This window comes from Siphateles boraxobius, unplaced genomic scaffold (genome assembly GCF_051911475.1).
Source record: "Siphateles boraxobius isolate OS27281-9 unplaced genomic scaffold, OSU_SipBor_1 48, whole genome shotgun sequence".
Lineage (NCBI taxonomy): Eukaryota > Metazoa > Chordata > Actinopteri > Cypriniformes > Leuciscidae > Siphateles > Siphateles boraxobius.
The window spans coordinates 10,673,127-10,693,853 of record NW_027509119.1 but is presented as its reverse complement, the minus strand read 5'-3'; the positions used below and the strand labels follow the sequence as shown (position 1 = coordinate 10,693,853).

The following is a 20,727-nucleotide window of genomic DNA, read 5'->3' as shown; positions in this document are numbered from 1 at the left end:
TATTTTTCTAAATGTTTTGTGCCCCACAGAAGAAAGGATTGTGTGAGTGTGTGTTCACATAGCAAGTGCCACAAAAGTCACCAAGTCTTATACCATTCCAATGAAATAAAATATGTAAAAAATGTAAACGCAAAATTTTTCGGTCAAAATTTAAACATGCCGTTTTAAATGAATTAAATATACTTGAACTGTTTAAAATGTAAAAAGTAGAATTACAGTTCAGCAGTACTAACACCACCCCCAAATACATTTTTTTTTTAAAATCTTTAAACTATATATATATAAAAAAAAGATAAATTTACTCACGACAGTCTTGTTCATCGGAGTCATCCTCACAGTCATTGTCTCCATCACATAACCATGAGCGTCGGATGCATTTTCCATTGTCGCAGTGAAAGTCTAGTGGCGAGCATGTGGGCAAAACTGAAGGAATGAGATCAAATTAAGAACAATTAAAAAAGGCAAAAACATATTTCAACTTCTGACATTTTGTTTGCGTATTTTTGACATTTGCATTTTGTTGACATTTGCCACCGTATGTCAAGTTTTGGTAGTAAAATAAAAAGTTTTCTTGCAGATTAATAGATATTAAGTGTCTACATAAACTTTCTTACTCACTAGTGTTGGCTACTAGACCGTTCATAATTCATAATGATGTCAGACTGAGTTGTAATGTATTTAAGCTCTATCTGTGTGTCTAGTACATTACTACCCATTGTTCCTCATCAGGAATATGGAGGAAGAGACTCCTGAGTCTTTCTGTGTTTTCAGGCTACAGTAGACTTTTCCTGAACGCAGCATTGATAAGAGGCCATTGTTAGGATGGTGAGGGTCCTGAATGATTTTCCCGGTGCTTGTTCTGAACCTCCTGGAGTAATTGTCCTGATGTGAGGGTAGAAGACTTCTATATGGCCCTGTAAAGAGTGACACGCTCAGCTGAGCACATCACCCTCCACAGCGTCATTCAGTCCTGTCAGGTGCAGTTTGTGAACCAGGCATTGGTGCTGTTCAAAAAGATACTTGCTATTGTGCTGTTGTAGAATGATGTCAGCGCCATCCTTATTTTGCCTTTTGTGCCCCGGTGTGAAACATTCCTTGTGAAAAAGTAGTGTCCTTAATTGTATTGAATGTGCACTTGTCGTACACTTAAGTATACTTTTAATAAATTGTACTTAAAAAGAGTGTATACTTTCATGACTTTCACCTAAACATACTTTTAAATAATGCACTTTGTAATAATGTCAAACTAAAAGTTTTAATAATTTTTTGTTGTGTTTTAAAGAACACTTATTTTGGTGTTGACTAACATACTAAAACACATTTGATTCTAATTTGAACGGTTTTGTTTTATATTCAAAATTGCATTTAAATTTAATATATTTTAAATATACTAAATTGCAATTTCATCATTACATGATATGTTTTAAATATAAATTATATTTAAGTATACTTTAGTTTACCATAAATCCTTGTCAGTACATTCGCCATATTTCAAAGACAACCAAAGTAATTATGAAATTAGATATACTTAAGTCCTCCTTAAGTGTCAAAAAACCCTCTAATGTTCAGCTAATTGCTTTTAATATAAATTTAACCTACAATAAATGTATGTATGACTTTCATGTCAAGAGTCCGAAAACCTTACATTCAGTTCACACTAAGTAGGCCATTCTTTTAAAGTATATTATTTCGTTAATAAGTACTCTTTATAAAGAATAAACTATCTTTTCCACAAGGGTTGTATATACATGCAAGAAAAAGCTGCGCAACAACTGCATTATGTAGATCTGTTTGTCATATTTCACAAAAAAAAGGGACTTCGGTCTCAGACTACGATTTCAGTCATGCTAAAAGAATTTACATGACATTTTAAAAAGACAAATGATGGTTTTAGTCTGACTGAAATTGACTTTTAAAGTGCACTTTGTGATGTACAATCAATTTCAATTGTATTCAATTTGTAAAATTCAATTGTACAATCACTTTTAATTGATTGTAGATAAATTCTCACTTAATCCTTGAGCTCCTTTGTTCTAGGTTTAAAAGAATCACGTCACTGTTTAAGGACTGAGAAACCACTACAAGCTGAAATTTGCAAATGTTTTAGATTGAATCGCAAACCAAATCAGAACAAGTTGGCAAACCCGTTTGACTAATAAATGGAAAAATCATTTGAAGTGTGCTCAATACTACAACAATTGAAAAAAGATATTCCAGCAAACATACATGTACACTACCTTTCAAAATAACTTTTGTAGTCAAAGCAAAGGACTGAATAACATTTTTACCTCAGCCTTTGAATGAATGCATGTGTGTTGGTGTGCGCGTGTGTGTGTGTGTGTGTGTGTGTGTGTGTGTGTGTGTGTGTGTGTGTGTGTGTATTTGTTTTATGTTATGATATTATTTTGTTTCTGTATTCTCATGAACGTGTGTGGTAAAAGACTCACTGCAGCTGTCTTCATCACTGTGATCTCCGCAGTCATTGTCCCCGTCACACTGCCACTGCGCCGGGATGCATGTGCACTCGCCAAATGCACTGACCGCACATGTGAAGTGATTTCTTCCACAGGAGCATTCGGCAGCACTTAAAACACCTGCGAAATACACGAACATATGAAGAAAGCTACTTTACTTAGTTCATTAGTCAGAAAATGTGAAAAGGGTGTGCAGATTCAATGTGGGATATTCTATATATTTTTTGTATCTTCGTTAACTCTTTACTTAAAGCCTTTCTATATAATCAGGACTTGGCATTAACTTTTTTGCTGACCAGCCACTGTGGCTAGTGGTTTTCCAAAGTTACTAGGCACTCTGCGTTTTCACTGGCCACAATTTGACTGATACCATGGAGGAGCAAAAAACAGCCATGTAGACATTTTTAATATCTCTTAATTAGGCGGCAGGTATATTAGGCTGCTGTCACTTTAAGATCTAGCGCACAGATTCATTACACTGATACATGTTACACTGATACGTTTTCTTTCTCAAGACCTAAAAAAAACATATCACAACATTTAGGCCATCCCTAAAAATATTTTGGTTTGTAGTAACAGCAAAAAAAAAACAAAAAAAAAAAGGTTGGTAGGTAGGTATATTTTTTTTTAAAGATTCAATACAAAAAAAAGCAAGTACAATTTTGGTCATGGTGATTACGCAGGTATGAATTTAAACAATTTAGCATATTGTGACATCACTGACTGGGTCTTCAAACCGTGCAATAAGGGTAACAATGAACTTTGGCGGGTAACACTATCAAGTCACTAATCAATTTGGCGTGTTTCTATGTTTACTCACTTTGCTGGGGAAGTTTATGTAAGCCAAATCTGCGCAGATTTAGCGCAAATACTCAACTCGTGAGTCCTCATGATATATTAAATACAGTGTATTGCGCAGAATCTGCGCATTTCTGGCTTACTTGAACACACACGTCACTAAGCAGCAAATAACGGCGAGCATGTTCACTTGCATTGAAGTAATAACGAATATTAAAAAGCATTTGGTTAACAGAAATGACATTGTTATTTTTCAACATCCTACATGTTCTGTGTAATGTATTGATCTGTCCACCTAAAACACATTTAAAAAAAAAAAAAAAGGGTGGTGGTGGCTCACTTTGAAATTTCAATTTAAAAGAAACCACTTTGATTTTAGGGTCAAATTGTAGCACGTCCTCAATAGTTTGAGTTTCCTCCACCAACATGTTAGTGGTTTCCTTCAGGTAAGTCGACACGGTCACCGTTAGACAGGGGAGAAGGGAGGGGAAAAGATCTCGGCAGTTTTTCCAGAACTTCGTGCCTAGTTAAAGCGGCGTCGAGATGTTTTAATGCATTTTTTAGATGTATTATTTACGGTGCCCGAACCCGTATGACTTTGAATGGTGACCACGAACATTCTATTTACTGAAGCTGCAGCCGTCATTACCAAGCGCGAACAGTGAATGAAACGAAGCGAACGTACAAGCCATAGTGTGACATGCGTAAACCAATGGTGTAAATATAATCATAGATGACCATGACGCCACAGGTTTTTTTTTAAAAGAAAGAACGTAGCCGACGTTTGTATGTAGGCATAAACAACTTTCACAATAATTACTAAAATATAATTAATATTATTTTATTTTATTTGTATTAGTTGTTTCAAGAGTAAAAAAAAAATCGGCTGGTCTTAACGCAAGTTTACAACCGGCAAGTTGGTCGGACTAAAAGGAAAAAATAAAATAAAGATTCGGTCCTAAATTGACAGGGTCGGTCGGGTTATGGCAAACAGGAATATTTTTAAGGATTGCCTTATTTTCATCAAGAGGTGCATAAATTTTCTTGCAATGCAAGAGTCAAGCACTCTGTAAAGTCTCTTTCAGCACATCCCAAAGACTTTCACTGAATTTAAAGCCTGGATTCTAAGGTGCCAATTCATGTGTGAAAATGATTCTTCATGCTCCTGCCTAACTTTTCTTTCACAATTTTCTGATAAATCTTGACATTGCCATCCTGGAATATGGTCATGACGTTGAGCTTTCTTGTAGCTCAAAGAATAGAGCATTGGCGGTTGCAACGCCAAGGTTATGGGTTCAATTCCCAGGGAAAGCAAGAACTGATAAAAACTGCACTGTAATGCATCCATCCAGCAACAAATAATAATCCCAATTATCATCAAAAACACTTCATTTTCTTTTCCATTCAATTCAAAACCCCCGTCCTCTTGGTCTCTCACTTCCTAGCTGTCAGGCTGGGATCTCAAGTTCAAGAAAATGCAGAGGATTCACCAGGCACAAACAGCAGATCATTACTGTCTTAATCACTGATTGCATCTTTCTATCTACAGTAGAGAAATGCAAAGAATGTTTATGAGAATCACCACTGGCTTATGTTCCCAAAATCCCACGAGGCAAATTATAAAACAAAATAAAGGTGACCCTTGTAATGTCACAGACTAAATAAACACTTTAAATCCTAAATCCAATACGGTGAATACAAGTTCATCCAACTTGTTCCAACTAAAATGACTATTACACTACTACTCTCAATAATGTGCTTCAACCCTTGCAATTTCTTCTAAACACAATCTTTCAAGGAAGTGCCTTTAAATAACCAATCCAGCCCACCTCCCTTCCTTCAAGTATGTGGTTCATCATGTATGTTTCATGAGAATAATGTACTCGGAGCAGAGGAACAAATAGATGCAAATGGTCCATCACACTGTATTACAATCTGCTTGCTTTGGACAGGATTATAAGAGAGTGACAGAGGGAAAAAAATAGTAGGGAATCAAATAGTGAACTTGGCATGTAGAAGAACATGGTTCTGTGTTCCTTTTTGGCAAGCTTGAATAATTACAGCCCTTCTCTTGTGGGATATCAAGTTATATATGCCATGTTTAGTCACTAAATGGAGCAAGACATTCATCATGTATGCTTTAAAGACTTGCCATTTCTCTTTCAAAGTTAAAAACCCCTTAATTTCTTTGAAACAGAGTAAACAACATCACTGATAAAATCTAAATATATTTTATATACATAGTCCCAGAGCAATTTGGGCACTTGTAATAATATTTTAAAAGATAGCTGAAGCAGACAAACATTTTTACAAAAACACATTTATTGTTTAAGGTGCAGTAAGCGATTACTAAGAAAAAAAATTGACATTTGAAATCAACCCAAACTCCTCCCTTCATTGCTCTGCCCCAAAAATGCACAAACCCACAATGCAATAGTGGATGTCTCTATTATAGCTGAAGATAAAAGGAAAGAACAAAAAACGAACAACAAGCAAGAGTTCACAAGAAGCACACCAGCTCCAGACAAACAATGACACTCAAAACTGTCCTATTACTGTAGCTAACATTAAAACAGCAGCATTTCTTGATTCTGTGAAACATAGCAAAACCAATGTTACTACTCGCGTATGGAGCAGAAACAACCAAATCTCGGCATCCGTATTCAGGCCTTCCTGCTTCTGTCTCTCCAGTGCTGGAAAGCATTTCTAATATTAACGCGGGTCATAAAGCTAATTCCTGATCATAACCCTTCTTTTTCCAGGGATATTCTTCTGACCTTTTCTTTTTTGTGATGTCTCTCAGCCATCTCTCTTTCTACAGTCTTTCTTAAAATCTTCCTCTTGCTTGCTCTGACTCCTCCCCCATCATGAGTGGACACGCCCCCTACTGCTGATTGGCTACAAGAGTGCTGTCCAATCCACTTTCAACAGTGTATCTCAGAGGTGGAAATTAAAAGCAATGAAGTTGTGCAAAAGTGTACCCACATATGCATGTCCTAAAAAAAGTTATTTATGAATTTCCTTATTTTATAACAGATAAAAATGTCTTTCTGTAAGTGAACATTATTAACATCCATGCATACATCCATGAATGCATACACATTTGGGCACGAAGAAATTAGCAACTTAGAAATAGTCATTTTTTAAAAGATTGTTAAAGTAGATTTTAAAATTCCAACATTTCCACAAAAATAAATGTATTAGGTTTTAAATGATAAAACACTTAAATATATTAATTTAGCAGATGCTTTTATCCTTTGCAATGCATTCAAGTTGTATATTTATCAGTATGACAACAAAATGGCAACAATGAAATGAATTTAGACAAAACATACATTCTAAAACAAATACAATTTAATGCAATGAAATGTATAATTGAAGTGTGCCTTAATTGTCCAAATATATTTTGTGGATACTGTTTTTCAGATCCATTGTAGGTCATTTTGAATAATTGATAAACGTAACAAAGGCAGCATAATTAATTGATTAAAAAGCATTTATTTCATTTTTCATGTTATAACATTTTTTTTCCTGTGCTTAAATCCCAGCAAGCAACAATGGCATAAGTTGTCCACATCCACTGATCTAGATTCATCTTATAGCATTTCAGTAATAATTATGGTTAAGATTTGACTAAGACCAGGAGTTATGGGTATCTTTATGCCAAAGCAGAAACCTGAAAGAAACAGGTTAAGTGAGAGGATTCCCTGAATTCTCTGTCAATCTAAGATCACACCAACTAAATACTTGAGCATGAAATAATGTTGTACTGCAGATTAGGAGACTGACTAGCAAGATACAACTAGTATTGAGGGAGATTTTGGATTGCTCTACATTATGTTATATTATGTTGAAGTGGTGAAGTTGGCATGCAAATGTGAATATTAGGGTGGAAATTAAAAGCAATTAAGTTGTGCAAAGGTGCACCTACATACACATTTCCTAAAAACAAAAGGTCATTTATTGATTTCCTTATTTTTGCTCAAAGCAGATAAATATAGCAAAGCTGAGGAGACCAATTAAGTGAGATAACTTATACAATAAAAGAGCAGCAGATTAGTCTGTACTCAAATTATCCAAAACATCATCTTTTCATTTTCCATCTCAATTCCTCCCTTCCATTTGCTGAAAACCCCTCACATCTGGAATCTCTTCTCTTCCCCCCTGTGGCATTGGTTGCTCTCCGTTACAGACACTGGCAACAAAAAATGCCAATACCTCAGTGTGTGTGTGTGTGCATGTGTAACTGCCGTTCTCTCTAATTTCTATACTGTAAAATTACCCCTCAACCACAAAGATATATCAACATGTCTTTCCAGAAAGCTGTCAGAATAAGCTTAACCCCTCAAATGCAACATGAAGACGCAGCTGTGGATGTATGAACGGGAGCCACCCTTTCAGCAAGAAAATAAAGATTTTACATTAAAAAAAAAAGTTCTTCAACACTAATGAAAGATTTGTTCACAACAGCTCAGCAGAACTGCAAGCTGGTTAATCTATTCACTGTATTATAAATGGAACAAATGGAATATAAATTTTGTTCATTTCAAAAGAGCAAATAAAAATTCAGAGCTAAGAGCGAGAATTTTTTTTTGAAACTTAACTGGAGTGAAAATGAAAGTTGAAACCAGGTTTATTTGAGGGATAGAATAAAACCATACAATAAAATAAAAAAAACATTTTCATTAATTGAAATCTAGTTTCCAAGACAGAATTTACTTACATTTTCATTTAATTTAAGTTGAAGTAAAATAAACTAAAACACAAAAATATGTAGACATTTAAAAAACAAACAATAACAAAAACAAGTTTACTAAACCTTTAAAATCAAGATGGAAACAGAAATATCAGAGTTTAAGATATCAATATCTAATAGTTTAATATCAATCTAAGAGTTTTTCTATGTACACAAAAGGCCTATTTCTCTCAAATACTGTTCACAAATCTGTCTAAATCTATGTTAGTGAGCACTTCTCCTTTGCCGAGATAATCCATCCACCTCACAGGTGTGGCACATCAAAATACTGATTAGACAGCATGATTATTGCACAGGTGTGCCTTAGGCTGGCCACAATAAAAGGCTACTCTAAAATGTGCAGTTTTATCACACAGCACAATGCCACAGATGTCACAAGTTTTGAGGGAGCGTGCAATTGGCATGCTGACTGCAGGAATGTCCACCAGAGCTGTTGTCCGTGAATTGAATGTTCATTTCTCTACCATAAGCCGTCTTCAAAGGCGTTTCGGAGAGTTTGGCAGTACATCCAAACGGCCTCAAGACCGCAGACCACGTGTAACCACACCAGCCCAGGACCTCCACATCCAGCATCTTCATCTCCAAGATTGTCTGAGACCAGCCATGGCTGCTGCAGCAACAATCGGTTTGCATAACCAAATAATTTCTGAACAAACTGTCAGGAACCATCTCAGGGAAGCTCATCTGCATGCTCATCGTCCTCATCGGGGTCTCCACCTGACTGCAGCTCGACTTGAGTGGGCAAATGCTCACATTCGATGGCATCTGGCACTTTGGAGAGGTGTTCTCTTCACGAATGAATCCCGGTTTTCACTGTACAGGGCAGATGGCAGACAGCGTGTATGGCGTCGTGTGGGTGAGCGGTTTTCTAATGTCAACGTTGTGAATCGAGTGGCCCATGGTGGCGGTGGGGTTATGGTATGGGCAGGTGTATGTTATGGACAACAAACACAGGTGCATTTTATTGATGGCATTTTTAACGCACAGAGATACCGTGACGAGATCCTGAGGGCCATTGTTGTGCCATTCATCCATGACCATCACCTCATGTTGCAGCATTATAATGCACGGCCCCATGTTGCAAGGATCTGTACACAATTACTGGAAGCTGAAAACATCCCAGTTCTTGCATGGCCAGCATACTCACCGGACATGTCACCAACTGAGCATGTTTGGGATGCTCTGGATCGGCGTATATGACAGCGTTTTCCAGGTTCTACCAATATCCAGATACATCACACAGCCATTGAAGAGGAGTGGACCAACATTACACAGGCCACAATCAATAACCTGATCAACTCTATGCGAAGGAGATGTGTTGCACTGCGTGAGGCAAATGGTGGTCACACCTGATACTGACTGGTTTTCGGACAACCATGAACTGGCTTTTGGCTTTAAGTATAAAATATCTGCAACACAACTGTAACATAAGCCCTTTTTTAAAACCCCAAAGAGAAAGCGGAAAGAAACATGTCTGAGATTTAAAACGAGGGTATCCTATTGCAGATGCCAAGTTAAGAGTTTTAGCTGGTATAGTAAAGGGGAAAGATGTGATGTATTTAGAGGGTTAAAAAAGAACGGGAAAAGGACTGGAAAAGAAAAATAGGGCTTGTCGCTGAGTGTCGGTTCTTTTCCATCAGTCAGCCATTTTTAATGAACTTGGCTGTTCTAGCCTGCATTTGAGGCAGAGCTGAGAGTCAGTGGGCTGAAGGAATGGGAAAGGGGGAAGTGTAACGGTGGTATGAATGTGAAAGGAGAGAAAAAGAGTTCAAAATGCAGCATTAATAGCCTCAACTAAGTTTGAATCTGAAACTTGCAAGATGAGTCCAAACTGAGTAGTCTAAGGAAAGATGCCCTCCTCAAGAACAATGTGCGTTTACTTTTAAATTGTAACACGTTTAGACATAAGTTCAGCATATGTAATATGATTATGCATATATAGTTTTCATTTCACAAAATGTACTGAAAACACCTCAAATGCTTTGTTAAGACTGAATGATTTCTGAGCAAGACAGTACTGACAACTTGCGTGAACCAAATTTTATAAATATAAAATTTGACATTACGAAACCAAAGCAGATATAATCCTCCTTCTGGCTGCAATTTTTGAACGTGTGCGCACAGGATCTGAGCTTGACAGCGGATGGAGACTGTGACCGCTTTTGGGTCTTTTCCTCACACAAACATGTCTAAATAAATAGTGTCAATAAAAAAAATGATGCTGCCTGATTAAATTGAAAATCTTGACAATGTAATTTCCATGGCCATCACGTTAGTGACGCTAAAGGTTTCTCACTGAAATCAATGGAGCTCCCAACACGTTGTTATTAAAAGCATTGCGTGCAGTAAAAGGTGACGGTAAGGGGTCCTGACCAATCGACAAAGTGACGAGTTTTGAGTGAGAAATTGTTGCAAAATCTCATGCTGCATTCAATGTGTTACTTGCCAGCAGACAAAAACAAATCTTTAATGTTATACACTGTTAAATATTTTTGTTGCGATGAAAGGGAGCGTCTGATCTTTTCTTCTGTATTGTGATGTATTATCGAAAAAGAAACAGGGTGCGGACTTGCTTCTACCCATAGGTTATTGATTGGCTGGAGGCAGATGTTATTGCGATTGGTACCAATGTGGTTTTAAATCGGTTCACTTAAAAGTTTCCCAGAAGGTTTTGCATGGCAATTTACCTGGTCAAATGTAATGTGTGTATTCTGACCCCAATTCCAAAAGTATATGTGGGAATACATAAGGAATCATCTGTTTTGTTCAGACGCAACAGGAATTCGCTTACAAAAAGACTGCCGTACTGTGAAGACTATCTCTTCACAAAGAACCACAGAATTGTTGGCAGTTGGAGGGGAGACAAACTGTCATTGTTCTTGCCAAGATTTCTTCAAATGTAGTACCTAACCCATCTTAGGAATTGCTTCTTTTACAAAACAGACTATTTGTCTGTTTTGGCTGCTTTGGAACAATATGTATTGTGAAAAGGATGATACAAATGGAATTGGATTAAATTCACAGTAGTTAATAGTTAGTCTCAATTTGGGAGAGGAATCCATAATATCTTGGATAATTTTACAGTCAGCTGAGGCGATTAGCAACAGTGTAAAACCACTATGAGCAAGAGTAAGATTTTAAAACATTTGAATTCATTTGTCATGCAAAATCAGTAGTGTCATACTTTAATTGTCCTCTAGGGAAGAATGAACACAGGCGATTAAAAGACCACTACAACAAATTATATTTTAAGGTATATATTAACTAAAAAAATAAGGTCATAAATGTGACTATGATGTTGTAAAAATAAAAAAAGTTCCATTCCAAAGTATTACTATGCCGTGATCCTAATCTCCCATAGTAGTACTACAAATTACAATGGTTTACATTTCAATAGATTATACAATAGTTGTGTTTAACGAATACATTTTAGCCAAATCCTTTTCATTTTGATGTTTTAAGTAAATCTCTATATTATGACATCTACACTAATACTACTACTACATATCATAATCATAAAATATTGATAATAATTAAGAAATATCAACACCATTTCAATTAACTTGCATGTATCTCTTCCCCTTTTGTTTCCTCATCTGGACTTCCTTTACTAATTGTCAGTGTGTGCCACATTTCTCTGATGTCCTTACTACAAAATACTTGTTTGACTACATTTAGTGATACGGTCACTGCTACATGCTCTTGTCTGAGCAAACATCTCAGAAATATACCAGTGTAAAAGTAAGCCCACCCACAGAGCCTTTCACAGGACGCATGCATCAGCAAACTCTCCCTACACACACACACAGACAGAAACATCTCTGGATCAAGCTGATCCAAGCAGATGTAATGACTAAACAATTCCAGCGCTGAAATGATCTGTCTTGAGGCTCAAGAAGCTTGTCTGGATAACCTACAATCTTCTATAGCCAAACTTGACTATCGGCATGAAGTCTAGTAGACTTTGCAGCTGGCCAAGACCAGCCCAATTAGACTATCTGACTGATTCAAAGCGAGTTGGTTTTGATTCGAACAAGCAGTTTAGCGGTGTGTTTATCTGAAATAGTCCCAATAAAATACCAATGTAAAAAAGTCTGCCACCTTTCTCATTTTAAGAAACATTTAAAGGTACACTGTGTAACTTTTGTTCGGAATGACCAAAATTTAAACAATGAGTCAATACGCAATGAATCCTTCCAAAACGTGTTTTCATCTTACCCTGATTAACTATGGTAAGCTTATTATAAGTGGTTATATTTTAGACAGTGCAGGATGTTTTTCGTGGGAAATTGTCTGTCATATCCTTAAATGGAGAAAATTTGCTCCTTCTTTTGGCGCATGTATGGTGTGGGAGTGGCATAGGTTAGTTGTCAAAAAAAGTGAGAAACGTTGACGAAGCACACCATCTCCAACCTCTGGAGAATCACCCATTTAAAAATAAAAACTCAAGAACAGAGGAGAGTCAGTGGGCGAAAAGACAACGTGACAGAGCTCGAAATAAAATGAGAATCAACATTGACTTGACTTTTTGTGGAAGGGAAATGTTGTAAAAGTGACATGGAGATGGCATTTTTGCTTCTCAACAGATGAGTATTGTATTTTATTTAGGGCTGCACATTTTCAAGTTTTTCATTAACAGTTAACCGAGGCCCTTAGCGGTTAATACTCGGTTAACCATGGTGTACGCGCCGCAACCCCGAGATACAGACACACGAGAAAGGGGTAGTTCATTTTTAACACCTTTAATAACTGCACGAAACATCTTTAACTTTTAGGTGGCAAAATATTGTTTTAGGCTACCTAATTCTGTGAATTACACTGCACAAAACAAAGTACTACTGCCGAATCAAGAAGGGCCAGTTCTCCCCAGAACATAAAATATTCATTTTATTTTATTTTTCGTGTTCGCATTTATATGGAACAAACAATTGGACGTGGCAGTTCTGGAAGCGGCACTAAAACTTTCACCGAGACCTCAAACAGAATGCACAAAGCCTTTCTTTAAAGTGAATTTCGTTTTGTATTAATTGTATCTTAATTCTAATTATGTAATCCGTATGAAAAGTGCATTTCTCTCTGGCGTTCACTGCGAAGATCGCGAATCAGCATTGTCAACTTCATCTTTCCAGCTGAGTGAGCCTGGAAACAGTTAAAATGTCTCCTTGCTATATTTGACATATTCATAACTATTACTTTTGCCTGTTCTTTTTGACAGCTTTTAGGTTATTGGCAGCGCAACCCAGGCTACATTACATGAACGCGTCAGCACCGAAAACATGGAGATGGAGATTTTTTTTAAATAAATCGCACAACCTATTTGATATTCCAATTAAATAGGCTACTCAGTTAGGCTACTCATCCCAACCAACTATTAAAAAAATGTTTACTTGTAAGCGGTCTTTTTACATGTTAGTTTTTTTCTCTGAGCGGGAATTGAAAACCAGGAGTGGACTGTTAGCGAAGTGATTACAGAATGGTTAGAGTGGAGAGAGGAACGTGCTTTCGCTCCACTCCAGGCTTTGATCACATCCCCTTCAGCAAGGTGAATACACCTTGTCTTTCCTTAATTTAAGACCTATTCAAACTAAAATTAAGACATTACACTATTTGAGAAATGGAAGCCTATTTACGGCCTTAAAATTATGAAAAGTGAACTTCTTGTGGACAATTCAAATGTCTGGGAGCGCTCTGGCGGTGCAAAAATGTATTACAACTAAATTCAATGCACGCCATTGACGCCACTTAACCGAGCAAAATGTTTCACTCGGTTACGCAATTTTTAACGGTTAATCGGTTAATCGGTTAACCATGGACACCCCTAATTTTATTGAACAGATACATTTCCATATGTAGCAGTTTATTGTAAAGCATTATCTATTGTGAAGGGTCAGTTCATTATGGTTGTTGTAGCTCTGTGCTGGAGTTTATTTTTAAGGTAGTACAGTGTCTATTAATGGGTGTAGCTTCAGTAACGTCTTCAGCTAGAGAACCTTTCCATCTAAACTCTCTTAAAGTGCCCCAACTATGCTATTTTAAAGGCTCCTAATTTTGTTTTAGAGGTCTCCTACAACAAGTGTACATGCATCAAAGGTCAAAAAACGGTTTCATTTTCGCATGATATACATGGCGTCACATCAACACATTGTTCAATGATTCTCAAACGACTCGTCGGATGGATCAGTCACTCTAAATACCTCTTTTCCAAAGACCTACTCTGCTCTGATTGGCCAGATGGCCCAGTCTGTTGTGATTGGTCTACCACTTACAGCACGTGTCAGAAGCTAACTCCCATTACCATAACTGAACGTCAGCTCCGTCCGGAGGCTTCCTAAAGCTCAGCGATTGTACACTCATAAAGACAGTAATGATGCTGTCGATTTTACCATAAAATACGAGCAAGTCCGATGATGAAACACTGGAAGAACTAGTTATTCAACCCGAACCTCCATCGCAAGGACTTGAGCAGGACGTTTCTCAGCAATACGCTTCTCAGTTTGAGGTACATTATGAGATGTTGCAACAGTAATTCCTCACCATGAGCATTAATAATTGTATGTCCATCAACAACCGATGTGCATATTTCTAATTTATTGCAGTGTTTTTTATTGAACAATTTATTGAACTGTATTAACTGTATCAATAAAAGCGCATATAGTCCAACACTAACTTGAATGAATGATGTAACAAACGTTTGCAAAACAAATCTTGCTCTATCCTTTATCTTTACTCAAAGTAGTAATAACAACAGACAAACTGCATTAATAGACAATTTTAGGTAATAGTGGCCCACAGCTGCTTAGCAGAAGTATTTCAGTAAGACAGTAATAATGCGAGTTAGCCGATTAGACGGAAACGTACAAAATATAAAATACAAAAATATTTGGAAAACCTGGTAGAAAATAAATGCATCAATAATTATTCATACTTCGGGCCCTTTCACACCTACCTTGTTTGGTCCGGACTTTCTGACTTTTCAGTTCGGTCCGAATCAAAATTACAGGTGTGAAACCTGGCCCGGACCACGGTCCAGACCAAACAGATGAAATTTGGTCCGCTAAAAAAGAGGTAGTCTCGGTCCGGATCAAACTGAACAAAGGTTTGGTTCGTTTCTAGTGTGAAAGCATTTCTGTATGGTTCGGACTTTCAGACCTTTTACAGGAAGTTCCGGTGGTTCCCGCATAGCCGAAAAAACAGAAGGTGGCAGGAAAAATGAGCCGTGGTAGCACATGGGGAGAGGAGGAGATGAGGTTTTTAATTGAAGTATGGTCTGATGACATAAGAAGTCAAATGGAAAAAACGCACAAAAATGCAGTCACTTTCCAAAAGTCTGTTCATTCATGTTGTCAAAATTACCCGCCGAATTGACAACACACTGACGTCAGACGCACATCCATTTACAAACCAATCAATGTCTAGATGCAGCCCACATAGATGATGACTACAGGGCGCAAGTATGTCACGTAAAATGATTTAGTGCGCTCGGATAATTGCAGTGTGAAACCAAACCAAAACTTTCTGAAAGTATAAAATGTATCAAAACGTGAACTTTGGTTCAGATCTTGGGTGCGGACTTTCAGGTGTGGAAACGCCCTTACAGGTTGTGATTATGAGGAGCAAGCTGGTCCAAATATACTGGGTACTGACCCACCTTTCAAGAGCAAGCGTTTTGAGAATCCCGTGTTGAACTCTGAGATTTTAGAAGCAGTTGTCAGTAAAATGACGTTTAGGAGCTGGTCAAGTTGTTCGCTGGCGAACATTGTACAGCATAGGTGAACATTATCAAAATGTGACAAAAACGTCTCGTAAAGTTGGTTCCGAGTAAATTCTTTCTTTTGGGGAGACAATAACTTTATTTACTGTGCACTTTCGACTTTACAATTTTGCAGAAAGTTTACATTCACAAACAGCTATATTACACACTGCATGAAAGGGAACATTTGAAAAACCATAATAGGGGCACTTTAGTGTCATGATTTTACGTCACTAATCTTGCCAAGTTTGGCAAATCTTGAATCATTTTTTGGTTGCCACCTCTTAGCACATATAGGTTTGTGTACATTTACTGTGTGCAATAGGGTTGGGCGGTATTTCGGTAATATCGTATACCGCGGGGTCTTAAAATAGCAACGGTATCAGTTTCAATACCGTCATTACCGGCACTTATATATAATATATAAATATAATTTATTCAATGCCTAAAAATGCTTATGTAGTTGTCATCAAGTGACAGTGTGGAGGAGAAAGAGAGAGAGAGAGAGAGAGAAGGGAGAGGCGGTAAATACTGACGAGGCAATTTGTAAATGTTGCAATAAAAAAGGTGACCGCGAGAGATGGAAACGTCGCATCTCTGAAACAACCACCCACTCACTGCTGCGAGGATGCCTTTTGCCCCGAGTTCGATAAATAAGCGCATTAGTTTATATTTGTTAAAATATTATAATGTCATTTTTTTTTACGTTGATAATGAAAACTGAACAGCACGAGTAAGATGGGATGCATCGGGAGTCAGACATTGACCACTTAATTAAGTTTCATTTTGTAAAAGGCCTTTCTTTAAAGTGAATTTCGTTTTGTATAAATTGTATCTTAATTTTAATAATTTTTCTATCAACCAATAATAAATAAGAATAAAATATAGCAGACAACATAATCATGACATGATCGTGCGCTGGCGCGCCGCGGTCACTTGCATTGAAATCTCATCATAAATTAACCGAAACTCAGTGTATGTCTCACAGACATGACAGATATCTAAATAAATAAAGCTTGAAATTTTATTAAACGAAACAATTCAAAACGAAAAGAAATAGGCCACTCGCTGATTATTTAATCCATGATGTGCATTTCTCTCTATGCGCGTTCATACGGAAAGGGCGATCATCAAATTAAACGAAACTATTCAAAACGAAAAGAAATAGGCTAGCCTACTCTCTGATTATCTCTATCGTTCACTATGGAGATGGCGATTCGTCAATTTCTTTAAACGAAACAATTCAAAAGGAAAAGAAATATAGGCAGCATACTCTCTGATTAATCCATGATGTGCATTTCTCTCTATAGGCGCGTTCACTACGGAGATATCAATCGTCAATTTCTTTAAACGAAACAATTCAAAACAAAAAGAAAAAGGCTAGCCTATACCTTCTGATTATGTAATCCATGATTTGCATTTCTCTCTATATATGCGCGTTCACTAGGAGATGGCGATCGTCAACTTAATCTTTGCAGCACTGACAGAAAAGTTGTATTAATAAAAATCAATGGACGCATGTCACCGGATTTACAAATGCACTTCTTGCTTGTTGCTTGTTAATTTAATTTAAATTAATTAATAAAATGAATACAATTGTCATAATTAAAATAATTAAATATGATTAATTGTCCCATTTTTGCTCATTTATAGATAGTATTTATATCTACCACCCCCTCAGCACCTGGGTTAAAAAATTATTTGGCACCACCATATTATAACGGCCCATATATTAAAAATAGTCGAGTCTAAATAGGGCTACGGCTGACACAAAGTGCACAGGTTGACCTTTATTTTTTATTTTATTTTTTTTGCCCGATCTGGTATTCAGTTTCTGAACGGTGTAGGCACAAGCCAACAGTTTTGTGACGCTGTCTGAGCCTTATGTCATAATTTTTAATTAGTTACGGTAATACCGTATACCCCGGTAAAATAGAGAGGAGGTTTGACAGTATAAAAATTTGGATACCGCCCAAGCCTAGTGTGCATCACTTTGCATTGCCACAACTTTTGATTTAAAATCTTGCATCAATTTAAAGCCCGCTGCTAAGGACTAATGCCATTGTGCATAAAGTCAAAGCTTCTCAGCTGATTTTTGTCTTCATCCATCAGCAGGGAGGAATTCGCCTTGAGAAGTGCAAGATGAAAGCTAAATTCAAAGAAGGTCACAGAGTTACAGGCACACACATACAACAGTTAGTGGAGATAAATGAGATTCAGTTTTTTGAGTCAGATGTCAGATGAAAGGAAAAAAAGGGATTTATCAGTTGTTTTTCTTTATCTACACACAAAGTCTTCCACTCATAACGATACTACGCATACATTTCTCAGAAAAAAATTCACAGATGTGCTCAAACTGACATCTAGCATGCCTGTTTCTAATCCCTCATCTGACAACACTCACTAACATCCTGTCCTTAAGGAAGAAGCAGCAGTTTTTTTCAAGGGTCACTTGTTTCCCTGATGTACATGCCTCATCTCACAAAGACACTTTTGTTTCATTTGAACTACAGCTCATCTCTTTGCTCTGATAGGTTAGAACTGATTTCCAGAAATCCTTTTTTCCTTCTGTTATTTGTTTCTGTAAATCTTTTACATTTACTAAGTTACCAACTTTATTCATCTTTCCTGGTTCAGATAAGGTAAGAAGAAAGGTAACAGCTGTAACTAAAAAAGAATATGAAATAAAGCCTAGTGCAGCAGCCGCAGAACCAACAGCAAAAGTGGCAGATCGTTTACTACTTAAAATGTAACGTAATTCATCCTCTACAGTGAATGAATAAAAAGAAAAGTGGTTTTAAAGCCATAGTTATAGCACATAATTAACATAATACACATAATACAATTGCTTGTAACAAAACAGTGTTGCTTTAATACCATATGATACTATGGGCTGAAATGCACACAGCTGCCAAATAAAATAAATAAGTTATAAATAATTATGTATTTAAGACTTGTAACCAGTATGGGCACTGCCGCTGTATTGATGTTATTCACAGGGCACTGTTGCCAATGACAGAGTAAAAATTGGTCTCCATGTACCGTGTTATTACGTTGGAAACTTCTATATGACAAACTTTCCAAACTTTCGTTCATCTTCGGAACACAAGATTTCTGTCCCTCCATTCAAAGTCTATTCGCCCAAAACTCTGAAGCAAGATATGAATCAAGTGGTTTATTCCAAGTCTTCTGAAGAGACACGGCTACATTATATGATTATCAGATTTAATATAGGCTTTTATTTACATATTAATCAACAAACGTAGAGCACTCAAATATGGTAAACGGAAGCTTAAGCATGCTTGCTTGACGCGGGACAAAAACCTCACCGGTTCTTGCGAGGCAAAGTTTCAAAGATGAACGAAAGTCTAATGGGTTCAGAACGACATGAGAGTGAGTAACTGATGTCAATTGTAATTTTTGGGGGAACTATCCCTTTAATTAAATGAAAGTGTGACGAAACTTAACTCTAATAGAGGGTTTAGTACAAGTTCTGAATAAACATATTTCACAACCTTTTTACGAACAATAGAAAATATAAATATAATGTCTAAGTCTTCCTATTTTCCTCAGCATTATCCAGATTTAATTTAAATCAACCACTGAGAAGGCTTTCCCATGCCAGCCCAGCAGGATATCAGAGCATGCTGTGTGAAAGCTTCTGTCTTCATCAAAAGACAGATGAACAATGCTCCCTGCGCTCTGAACAATTCATGTTGCTCTCTGCCCTGCTCAATACATCCACCATGTTCAGCATCAGCATTTCCTCCAGCACTGAATCCGTCTTGTGAAAGACAAACAAATTAAAAGAAATAGAAGACAGGGAATGAAGTTTCACACATGTTTGTGAGTTCTCAGGACCCTGACTGACCTTATTTCAGATAAATTCTTTGACATTTTCTGTGTATCGTTCCCAGCGATGCCCATCCATATTTGTTGACATGCACAATATCCAAGTGCTGACAAAATGAAACCCTTGGTACTACCATGAAAAATACTTCATAATAAACTGTTATTATTTGTTATGAAACGAGGCTTTTGTGGTCTAAATGAACATTATTAATTTGCACAGGCCACCCCAAGCATATCTATATAAGATATACATTTTATGTATATTGCATAAAACAGTGCACGCATGTGTGCATGTGTACACACGCCGCTAGTGAACTTAATCTACTTAATTCAAATTTGCTAAACTTTTCCTGGGACATATAACAGAACATATATATTTTTTTCAGGGACAGCATTAAAACAAAAAGTCAAATATTGGTAATCAAGATACCAGACCTGTATGTTATTGAAAAAAAAGAAAGAGTGGTGATGTTTTATGTCACAAATACGTATATATATATATCCAGAAATTGAGTCATCAGTGTCCCAGTAGTGTCAGTAGTGAGCAAAGTCATTAACAGTGCTTGAATTTGTGTACATACCGATTCGTGAGCTAGGAAGTTGATTAAGACGCACCCATAAACATAAACGGCATTCTTACAGGTTTTTGAAGAGTGTGTGTACGTGTTAAAAAGGTTGGAAAAAGAAATGGAAAGGTGTGGAGAAAGCTGCTAACCGACTGAGACGCATGCACACAAGGGTTAAGAGCAAGCCAGTAAGTGCATGTAAAAGCAAATGCCACTTTCATGTTTTAGGCAGCTTTCTCGCAACGTGCCTGCCAACTAACTTACTCTGTGGAGTTCCCACAGTATTTCAAATGCATTTTTAGCATTTTAAACATCATTTGTAGCATAAAGCACAGTCTCCCGCTAGGCCAGGCCTAAAAGACATTGCCATTGTCCTCAGTTAATGGGACACTATATCTTTTCTTTCCACGTAAAAAGTCTTTCTCATTTTCTTTCAGTGCACAACAGAAGGGGGCCATGTGGCCAAATTAAATGTTTTTGGGAGTTAGTAAAGGGTTCAGTGAATTTGGAGTTAAAGTTCCTTTCGATGAA

At 37.0% G+C, this 20,727-nt stretch overlaps 1 protein-coding gene across 4 annotated transcripts in view; it reads right to left on the bottom strand.

Moving 5' to 3' along the window:
* The window catches only part of lrp4 (low density lipoprotein receptor-related protein 4), a 98,335-nt gene that overhangs the window by 50,391 nt on the left and 27,217 nt on the right, over positions 1–20,727 (bottom strand). For all 4 annotated transcript variants that reach the window (XR_013194645.1, XM_077201971.1, XM_077201970.1 and 1 more), the window contains exons 2-3: positions 2,448–2,594; positions 307–423 (exon numbers count right to left, since the gene is read on the bottom strand). Coding sequence is in view for 3 of the 4 variants with exons in the window: in XM_077201971.1 (XP_077058086.1) it covers positions 307–423; positions 2,448–2,594 (264 nt within the window). In the remaining variant the exon portion in view is untranslated. The remainder of the gene's footprint in view (positions 1–306; positions 424–2,447; positions 2,595–20,727) is intronic.